Here is an 11,874-nt window from a genome sequence, read left to right on the forward strand (position 1 = left end):
CTACAACAAAATGTTCCAAATTTGAACCAATCCCCCTTTCACACCTCTACGTCCGATCTCATTGATTTCATTTTCACCCACTTTTTTTATTATTGAAACTCCTTGAAGATAATATTTTCTGATTTTATCGAGAGTCTTCTTAAGTGACTTTAGTCATTTAAGATGTAATTAACTATAGTGGCTTGCCTTTATAGGAAGCTTTTCTTGAACCAAGCTTAATATAAACCCTATTTAATTCTTTATATTGAATACGGGAACTTGTCGGCAAATACAAAGGTTTCGCATACCAAACGGATGTCATATATTTCTTAGTTTATTTGATCGAGTCTCATCCTCAAGTCTTGTCTTTATCCTTCGGGATAGATACAGGATTTGAGGTACAACGCTCTTTCATTTAAACTATAAAAAATATGGTGTTAGTTTAATTTTATATTAAAATGTCCTTCCGAAGCGGGTGACGGGATTTCGATTCCGGTAACCGACAGTTTCTTATAGGCAACTCCCCCCAAACCAAAAATTGCGCCGATAACAGGGCTCTAAGGGAGTCCCATTTATCGATCCCACGAGGAAGCGAGAAAAGATGTCTTTAGTCAAATTCCAGCCTACTACTATTATTCCTTAGTTTGAAATGTCGATTAAAATGGTGTTTTATCTAGCAACTACTCCTAAATGCGAATGTTAAATGTAAGGTGTTAAATTTATCTAGCAACTACTCCTAAATGCGAATGTTAAATGTAAGGATAGTAACTATTCCTAAATATAAATATTAATTCTAAAGATAACCCTTTTTGGATGAGTTGGTTTGGAGAATTTTAAGATGTTAAAAACAACTATTCTTATATAGCAAATTGAATAATGTAAAGGACTGAGATATATTAAATATTATGTGTGTCACATAGGAGCAATTTTAATTCTCTGCCCTGATTCAGTGTTATAGAAAATCATTGGCTAATCTTAGGTTTAGTCCCTACATCTGTGGCTAGGCTTTGAGGATACTGGCTCCCACTCCAGAGCTCCCACTTCCCTTCCCCTGAATGCTAACACTCGCTTTAGTTCTTAAACTCTAAGACAAAATTGGGGATTTTAGTCTGTCACCCTAAATCATTCAATTCTACGCCCATCAAAGTATATTTTCTTATTTATTTGCACTCAACCCCCATTGACTTTCACTCATCTATAGAATTTGAATGTGGCTCCACTTTATTGAGAATTACACCTGAGAATTACACCACCCTCTCAACACCACCCTCTCAGGTCTTAATGCAACTACAATGAATTTTAACACTACAACGGGTTCTTATTGTAATGTAAATGAAGTGCAAGTAAAACTCATCACATTTATGATTAAAACTTCTACTAGCATGTATCCCAATGTCTTAAACATGAATCATGCTCACAAACATGAATCCTACTCATTGTAAAAGAAAAGTAAAAGGAAAATAACATCATAATCTTCTCATGCCACTATTTTCAAAAAAAAAAGAAGAAAGAGTAAGAGAAACACATCACAAAGCATGATGAAAACACAACAAGAAACTTCTTTAAATCAAAGAAAACTCACTAGATAAGTATTTACAAAATCATAAGATAATGAAGAACATAATACTTAGTTTTTTGCCCTTGAAAGAAAGATGAAAATCTCTCCCACAAAGTATCCTGCTGATCTATATAATACTATAACATTCTCTTACAAATTCTCTCAAAATCTCCTCTTCAATCTCTCCAAAAAGGTAGAAATTTACATTTCTACTCCTATTCTAAGATCTCTTAACATTCTCTACATTTCTCTCCTCACACACACCACCTTTTCTGACATAAAAGCACTTTATTATAGTGTAGGGACGAATTTCCCAAGAGATACCTCAATCAACCTTCCAAAAAGCGTCCAAATACATTGAATCTTCTAGAAATTCACCCATGATCGCTTCCAAACCGTCTCGGGCATTTTCGGCGTCATTTTAGGCGTTGTCACCTCCATTTTGGCGTTGTTTTCTGCTCTTTGGCGCTGTCGGCGCCCACCCTATGCATCTCCACCATTTTGCTTCGTTTGGCTCCATTTTAGCTCTATTTCGCCCCGTTTCAGTTGTGTTGCATTCCTAATAGATAGACCTACAAAATAAGCATAAAAATAACATTTCTTTAAAGTGTAATTTCATTAAAAAAATATGTGAGACGTGTAAAATAGATTAAGCATAGAATGACATATCGAAATGTGTCAAGACAGAATTTTCTTTCTTGTTCATTTTTGCTCCAAATTGCACCATTTTTGTTTATTTTTTCTCCAAAACTCCATTTCTTATCCCTGAAACCAATAATATGCAAAATACCTTCCTTTAAAGTATAATATCATTAAAAATCATTCAAAATTAAGCATAAAATATATATTGAAAAGTAGTCATTTTTTAGGCGTTTTACATTTCTAGTTAAGTTTTCTGCTATTTAGATAGAGTTTCTTTGAGTTAATATTATAAGAATTCCAAACTTTCTTACGGGATCGATACTTAAGACTCCATTTAAGTCCTATATTACTTGTGCAATATGTATACTTGTGTTATCATCCTAGAGAATATTTGAAATCGATAAATAATATCTTAAATCGCTAGGAGTAGAAAATATAAAGATTTAAAGAAATATTAACTATTATGAAGTATATTATTGATGTGGTTGCCACAACAAACTTTGCATCACTAAAATTTCTACAATGCAGGACATACTCCACCAAAGTTGTTGTTGGCTTTTATTGCTCTACCACAAGATCACTTACAGTGATGTGGAGCTGAGCTCCAGCAAACATTTTGACAAATAGGTTTTCTAACTATGTAAATGTCTTCACCGAGCTATTAGGTAACTCCACGTACCAATCAAAGGCGACTCCTGAGAGGCTGCTCACAAACTGGCGGAACAACAACGCTTTGTTACCCCTCGCATTGTAGCAACTTGCCTAGATGTGCAAAATGCTATTTGGGATTATCATTTATTTCAAAGGTTTTGAACATAGGTGGTATGAAGCCCTTGTGATATTGTATGACATCAAATTCCCAAGGGTAAGGTCTACCCTTATAATTAACGCTTATCCTTTTGACTGAGCTTGGGCTTCCTTCACTTATTGTTCAACCATTTGCTTAGTGTCTTTTTTTAGCAGTATGATTTGAATTGAGTCGCTCTTTTGTTGTTCTTCCTAATTGACACAAACAAACTCTTTATTTTGGTTCATAATGTGAACAACTTCTGGTTGGTTTGCTTCTAGAGAAGCTACCTTTGAAGACAGAGGCTGACTTTGTAACATGGCCATGGAAATCATCATCTTCTCCCACTTTTTCTCCATCTGGCTTATTTGTTCATCCCTTCATTGGATGGCCTTTTGTAATTTGTCAATGCATCCTCCTCGATGGGATCATCACACATAGATGATGAGGCCCTAGTCTCCACAACATTGATTTCTGCAAAGTCCTCATCCATGTAATCTGACAAGTCATAATTTTCATCATTGACATCTTTTTGTTATTCCCTTGACAGTTCTGTAAGATCAGCTCTGAGGTTCTCTAACCTGACCTCGATTGATTTCCCTTTGACCATCTTGAGATCAATCGGAGGCCCTTGATGGATATTCTTTTTTTATGTTAGGCTATGGCATGACCATGACAACCAGTGTTTTAGACTTAACATCCACTTCAGAACAACTGTTTCTCGACTCTTTCGATAGTATCGGCTTACCTAACCTAGGCCTCCACCTATTCTCCTTCAGTATTGATGCTTGGAAATGGGGTGTCTCATGAAGAACCTCAGTATGGTTGGGAGATGGGTGTCCCCAAGCGTGCGAACCAAATACGATAGCAAATGATCTTTGCCACTACCCATGCTCGGAGATTCTTCATATACAGTTGTAGACGGTACTCTTGGCCCCATATAAAGTTTGACTGATTTGTACCTCGTAGTAACGGTGTCAAAGACGATGGCAACGGTAACTAAGCGACCTCTCAGACGAAGCTTAGCAAAAATATGAGATGGCAATGTTTATTCGTGCATTGATTTGGTGGACTTATCTTCCTTTAAAATATTGACCATCATCTGCGGTGATATGGCACATCCCACTCCTTCCAAAATCTTGGCAAGGGAAAAATTTTATTTCCCGACCAATTTTTCAAAAACTAAGTGGATTAGGGTAAGAAATGTGGGCTTCTCTGTCTTTTTACCCTGGCCATGAGATGGCGGTGGTAATGTTGAGACATTCCAGTAAATGCCCTCCTCCCCATCGATGGCAGACAGTGGGTGAAATCTACTCCCTCTGAGAAGAGGTGAGGTCTCAAGTGACCCTGTCTCCTCTGAGAGTGGGGTTGTCTTCGCGTGAACTAATATTTCAACTTGTGCTCTCTTAATCTTCAATTCTCTCTGTTTGTGGACCATTCTTTGAGATCATGTTAGTGGGATGGATTTCAAGTTTGGCCTAATCTCAAATACAACTGGCGACGGGACAAAAGCATCTTCTTAATCATCCTCATTCAGGTCTTTCCCTTTAGACGGGGGTGGGGCAACCGGTGCAGTAATGGAAAATCCAACTGGTGAGGCTATGATTATTCTCCTCTCTGGAAGTACGATGGGACCGGTGGTGGCAGGTACAACATGCTAGGTAGTGTCCCCTCCAGCTTTGGGTTTAGGGAAATCCTGGTTGTCCTTCAGTATAAACTCAGTTGTAGGCTCTTCTTTCTTTGGAGTGATTGTCTTTAGATAACATAAGGTGCTTTCCTGAGTATGACTTTGACCTTGTCGAGATTAGCATTGAACTAAATGAATGAGCACTGATAGCGGGTAGCCTTGTCATGGGGCAGTCCCTTATCAAACGAAAAGATCAACTTCAGTGTCGACATTGTTCTGTTGTTTGAAGATTTTAAAATGTTAGTGGCATCCTATGCCTTGAACATTTCAGAATTAATATTAAAAACAATAAAATTGTCTTGTGAATTGGTCATTCTTTGTTTTAAATTATAGACATGTGGACTATTTTATTCCGACTTCAATTGTTTTGCCTTCTTATGTTTGAAAGTTTTTATTTCATTTTGATTTTAAAGTTACAGAGTGTGTTATGACGTTATGATTTTGAGGTTTTCTTTAAATATTGGCAAATTTTGCTTACGTTCAGAATTTGAAAAGAGATTACGAAAATAAGGGTTTAGTTTAACCTGCTAGTAGTAAGTCAACCTTGAAAGAGACACGTAGTGTAAGTTAAATTCAGGACCCAGTTCGAATCTGATTTCACAACACACTTCGCTTCATAGAACCTCGTTTCACGCTCCTAACCTAACACACCCATTGGGGATTCGACCCACATTAGACCCTAGAGATTCTATGTTATATACAGAGAAAGTTTCCAATAAAATAAAATAGGGATCACAACAATAGTAATATTAAGAAGGGGAAAATCAATATTTTGTTTTATAATAGCCTTAGCAAAGGTTAATCCAGACCCCTTAGCCATCAAAGAAACCACAACCGAAGGAATTCAGATATGACTAGCCACTTTATAAATATCAAATTATGACCACTAGAATGAAGGGAGATTAAGAGACCTAAACTAGAATTTTCCTAAAATCTTCACGATTAGGCTTAAAATTGTGAGTCCATTTTTTAAAAATTAAGTGTTTTCGGCCAATATATCAATGGCCTCCAGAAAGAACCATTCCATTATCATCTAAACAAACAAAATTGAAAAGAAAATAAAAATCCTTCAGTGAGCAAAATTAGATCAATAAAACCCTTAAGTTTTCAAATTCTCCAAACACCTTGCAAAAGATTCTTGTAGAAAGTTCTTTGAATGAAAGCATAGTCGACCAGGTTAAGATTCTATTTCTTCGCGCCTCCTCAAGTTCAAGATCACAGGAGATCTTATCATCTGAGCATGGCATGTAAGGGAAATTAAAATTAATAGTAGTATGAGAAGAAAGAAGTTCTTTCCAATTTAAATTGATCCAAGATCAAGAATGGATTGAGAAGGGAAATAAGAAGAAGAAGAAAGAAGAGGAAAATATAGTGGATCCATAGAAAAGAAAAATAAAAAAAGGGGACAAAGCCTCAAAAACCACAGAAGAAAACCAAAACCGACCAAGGAAAGAAGACGAAATTGCTTCGAAAAAGAAAAGAAAGAAGAAAGAGCTTTCTCGAGGGAAAAATTATTACATATGTTCACCGTATGCAAAAACACGTAAGGCAGTGAACCAATCAAAACACTCTCTCTACAAAAAGTGTATGCCAGCGAACCCCAATTGAAATATTTTTATTTAAAAAAAAAAAGTTTTTTTTTTTTTTTTGGACACTGGACAGAATAAGCTCTCCTCTCCAGGAATCCTAATGGCACCGAGAAAATCGCCAAAAGAAACTCTCCAAGAAACCCTAGCATCGAGTTGTCCTTTCAACTATTAATAAGACATCACAAACTTAAACATTACAAAGATGAAGGCATGCTTAACTAGGAATTAGGACACACAAAGCACGTGGGAAACATTTCAACCTGATTATGAAATTTTTAGTTCCACATTGCGAAATAAAACTATATATTTGATGGTTAAATACAAAAACAATTCACAAAATCAAACAATTTACATGCAGACGTGCATAGTTTTGGATTTAAATACTCTTGTTAAATATATAATTTATTGGGCAGCTAGTGGGAGCCACAGGCCCCGCTTATGCTAACAATTCCCTAAACATAAGAAAATTTAATTTCTTCTGTTTATATAACAACCACATTGCTTAATATATCATGACAAAGGTGTTATAACTTTAATTGTTGAATATAACTGAGAAAATAGGCATGTAAATATCTGGCCTACTCAACTTTAAGCCACTGAACCAATAACTTGGTTACTTGCCCAAGAAAAATAATTTTTTTTAGGAAGATTTACAGATATGCTACCTAAATTCTTATGTATTTACATATTTAATTATTACGTAATCTTCAATTGTTATATATATATATATATGTCATCTTATTTTAAGAAAGTGTGCTTCATTTTTTAAAAGTTAAAATAATAATATTTTTATATGATATGAAAGATTTCCATCATATAAATATAAAATGTAATGTTTAGGTATTAGATAAGTAAATATATAGAAATTGAGTGGTATTTATGTAAAAGCCTCTTTTTTTTAATATAAATAATTTTTATTTTTTTCTTACGAAAGAGGAACACTTCAAATTTTTAATTACTTGCAGCTTAAGAGTAAAGAATCACAAGTGCAGTAGGCCCTCCAAACATAAACTAGAGGCAATCCAGTTAGACTAACTTCTGAAGACCAACTGATATGCCACCCACAAAATAAATAAACTAAATAACAAAATAAAAAGATACAACTAATAAAAACAAAGCCAAAAAAAAAACCTAAGAAAGAGGGAAAAAATATAGTAGACATTTAGCTTAGAACTTGCAGAAATATTAAATTCCCTTCGAGGATCTAATGAAAAATTTCGTTCAAAAGAATGGTTCAAATTGAATATATTAATGGAAATTATCATAGCTTTACCAAAGATGACCTTTCGAGAAAAATTAAGTGTAAATTTGAACTATATCGAGAAAATGAAAATAAAGACATTCAACCACCAGCAACATAATCAATAAATGCTCCAACAACCGAAGTGAAATACAAATGGTACAACTAGCCCAACAAATAAGCATCAAAGGAAAGATCATAATCAAAGTCTGAGAAAGGCTACCCCAACTAGCCAATATAAAAAACTAGGAAAAAATGCTAAAATAAAGTAACCAAAGGAATCCACAAACTACAAATTATAAATTGTTTTAATAAAGGTGGGAGTTTCATAATTGAAATTTCAATTTTAGCTTTGTTGACTGATTTTTTAATGAATTCTTCTAGAAATAATCTCAAGAGAAGTATTAGAAATATTTAAACTTATATTATTCATTTAAACTAAATTTTGTATGTGGCATTTTGAAAAGTAGAGTGGTAGAATCTCTTATGAATTTTGCAACTAAAACTCTCAACACGGTAAAGAACTTCAAAGAAGTTGCTGGCAACAACAAAAATCCTCCAATAATGATACAATTCTTCAATAAATTATGAGAAAAAGAACACTTATAGAATAAATGCTTATGAGTTCTCAAACATTTAAGACAAAGAAAGTAATTAAGTCTAACACTAATACCTTTAAATTACAAATATCCCTTGTTTTATGACCAAACATAAAATTTCTACAATAAAACAAAAGCCAAATTAATAGTATAGTCTTTATACCAGGCCCATCTATTCCAATCTCTAATAAATAAAGTTTCATAAATAAAATGAAAAGAATTTTATTGCTATATAAATCATTTCCTTTCTAAAGACATGTACTACCATCATCAGTAATAGGAAATGCAAACAATAAAAAAGTTAATAGTCATTAGGAACATTCCATTCTTGAGGACAAAGCCAATAGCCATTAATAAGACATCTCTAACTTTGATAAATTTATGAAAACAAAACTAATGAAAAACCAGATTACCATAAAGCTCAAATAAAGATGAACTTTTAATCAAAGGATCAAAGAAAAAAGAAGATTGCAACAGGTATTAACCTTAAAATAAGACATCTTCAAATTTTAATAGCAACTTTGAAAAGATCTTTCGAAGAAGTAGAGCTTTTTGGAAACATAATTAATCCAAATATTGTCATAATTATCAATACTCCAGTTGGCTAAGAGAGAGTTAGAACTAAAATGCTCTAAATAATTTTAGCTTCGCACATCAAATCGATATTATCTAAAGAATGAATATCAAGTCCTCCAAGAGCTTTAGGAAGAGAACTGGTTTTCCAAGAAATAGAAGTCATTTTATTTTCATTATTATTATGATTTAGGGATTATGTAAAATACATTTAAGCAGGTTTAGTTAGATTTATCTCTACATCTTTTTATTTTGGAGTAACGAGAACATAATTATATTGACGCATAAATTTGTTGAACTTAAATAATCTGTTAAATTATGCATATGCATTTAAAAAAATTCAATATTGTATCAAATTTTGACTTTTATATATTTTTTATGCATTTTGTGATGCACACTAATTGATTTTTGTTGTGCGTCATTGTTCAACTATGCTATGTATTTGATCATATAAATAGGGTGTAAGAGGGCATGATTAACACCAGATGATTGGCTTTTGGGCCATATACATTTACAATTTAATCAAATTCTCAAGAATTTTTCTCTAAGTATTCTCTTTCTCTCTCTAGGGCAACATATGACATGGCTAATGTTAAAAAAATTTTCATCTAAATTTCTATTAACAGCTTCTAATAAAAAAAATGTCTTTTTATATTAACAGATTCTAAAGAAATAATAAAAAAATTTTAAAGTGTCATTATCGAGAGATTGTGTATGTCTAACGTACGCAGAGTTGTGTACGTCGGTAGGTTACATGGAGGGTATTGGGCGGTTATATCCACGTTATAGCCCCCTGAACCTCCCGTAACCTACCTGTAACTAATAAATTTCTCGTTTCTGTATTCGTATATTTGTAAGTTAATATAACTCTCAAATACCCTTCATGTAACATACCCATCTAATAAATAAAATTTTGCGGTAATTTTATAAAAAAATTTATTTTATGCACCCTCTTTTAAAATTTCTACGATCCCATCACATTCTCGTTTTAAAATTGGGAGTGTAGGCGCATGGCGCCCCCTTCTCTATTTCTACAAGATCATCCAAGAGACGAGAGAGAGACGAAAGTGAGAAGGATTTCATTGATCCTCCTTTAATCAGTCTTCATAGTGGTAACTATTTCCTTAAATCTTTTCCTTCATGATTTGTTTATGCAAATCTTCCTAAGATGTTCTACAATCCCTTCTTCTCGTTCTTTGATGAAGCTTTATGAGATGAAGACAATCGGTCTCTCAGCGATGGAGGACGGGCAATCGTCAATCCAATCGCCCCCTTCCTCTGGATTATCATCATCATCATCAATGGCTGCGGGATGGGGATCACTCCACAGCAACCCGTGCGCAGGATGCAAGTTTCTTCGCCGAAAATGTCGGCCAGATTGCATCTTCGCTCCCTATTTCCTCCCCGAAGAACAGCAGATGTTTGTTCTAGTTCACCGCGTCTTCGGCGCCAGCAATCTGGCCAAGATCTTGATCGATCTACATCCCAGACAGCGGCAAGATGCAGTAATTTCACTTGTGTATGAGGCCAGAATGTATTTCATCGATCCCATCTATGGCTGTGTTAGAAAAATCTCTGCGCTCCAGCAAGAACTGAAGCAGATCCAGTGTGAGCTATCGTATGCTCTTGCCGAGTTATCTCGATGGGAATCGGCGATCGCGGTTCTGATGAAGATGGAACAAGAAACTGTGATTATGATGAACGGTTGTGATGTGTCGGCCCTGGACGGTGGGGTTAAGACCGAGGTTTATGATTTTGGTATTGTGGCGTCTAAGAAGATTTCTAAGGGGGAGAAGGAGATGGGGGCATTCGAAAGGGAAATCGATTTTGCTGAAGATGATGAGCTTAGAAGTCTTCTTGAGTGGTAGGAGGTTCTCATTTACTTTCTGATTTCAAATTTTAGATTTTAAATTTCAGGAATTTTATTGAAGTAAAAGGAATTCGTTACTTGAAAATTTCATGAAATTATGATCAGTGATTCTCAGATGAAGGTTTCAGAACATTAAGGGCTCATTTGGGTCAATTTATAAGTCCGATGGGTGTTTTTGAAAATGTCACGGTACCGTTTGAATCGCACGTTTTGTCCGTTTATGTGGTTCCATTTTTACACTTAACATAGGCCACCAGGATAAGTTGTTTATCCTGAAACGCACAAGCTGCCCAAATATTTTGTAGATTCTGATTTAGCTGTAGATGTATTAAACTTTAAATTTTCTTTAGCAAAATTCAAATAAAATATATGATGTGTATTGTATTTTCAATATTTACAATTTAAATGGAGGATAGGAAAATGCAGAATTAGCAGAAATGATGTAAATTTCGAAAATCCAATTTCCAAAAAAACTAATTGATATGAAATCTTACCTATTTTAACTAAATCTTGTAGCCAAACAAACTTTAATAAAATCAAGCAGTTTTAGAATCCCCCTATTTATAAGTCATAGAAATGGGTCTTATAAATTACGTGATTTCCTCTCATTTAATAGGAACTATTATTATTTATGAGTCGCGCATTTACATATTTGTAATTGAACTAGACATATCTTGACATTGTAACCGTTGCTGGTATCGTTTCACATCTGTAGCTATCTTAGACACCATTTCACATTTATAAATGTTTGGCTTTGTCATGTGGTATTCATTTAGTCGGCCAAAGTCATTCGGCCGACTGAACTTCTTAGGACGCCTTTTTTTTTTTAGATAATCCAATATGAAGACTTGTTGTCTTTTGGAATGATTATTTCATCGGACAGAGCACAGTACCATAATTTGATAGACAACCTACCTTCAGTCAATGAATCTACAACAACAACAACAACAACAACAAAGCCTTAATCCCACTACGTGGGGTCGGCCACATGAATCCTTTTTCTCCATTGCGTCCTATTTAGTGTCATATTTTCATTTAGTTCTAATAAATTAATATCATTTTTAATACAATAATCCCAAGTCTTCCTAGGTCTACCTCTGTCTTTCTTAACACAAGTCGAATCTAAAACATCTACTCTCCTAATCGGATCATCTAATGGTCGACGTTTAATATGACCAAACCATCTAAGACGACTTTCTCTAATTTTGTCTGTCACAGGAGCTACACCAACCCTATCACGAATATATTCATTCCGCATTTTGTCTCTAAGTGTAAAGCCACTCATCCACCTAATCATTCTCATCTCGGCAACACTTAACTTATTATTATGCTTCTCTTTTAAAGGCCAAC

At 34.4% G+C, this 11,874-nt stretch overlaps 1 protein-coding gene across 1 annotated transcript; it reads left to right on the plus strand.

Annotated features, from left to right (window-relative positions):
• Window positions 1-9,636: 9,636 nt before the first annotated feature.
• Window positions 9,637-10,315, plus strand: LOC110032867 (LOB domain-containing protein 6-like; the record flags this gene model as incomplete). The annotated part of the gene is given in 2 exon segments (XM_020736640.1): window positions 9,637-9,766; window positions 9,860-10,315. A coding segment is annotated over 1 exon segment (447 nt), but the record flags the coding sequence as incomplete, so codon positions are not given.
• Between the last annotated feature and the right edge of the window lie 1,559 nt (window positions 10,316-11,874).

Source organism: Phalaenopsis equestris, unplaced genomic scaffold (genome assembly GCF_001263595.1).
Source record: "Phalaenopsis equestris unplaced genomic scaffold, ASM126359v1 Scaffold001041, whole genome shotgun sequence".
Lineage (NCBI taxonomy): Eukaryota > Viridiplantae > Streptophyta > Magnoliopsida > Asparagales > Orchidaceae > Phalaenopsis > Phalaenopsis equestris.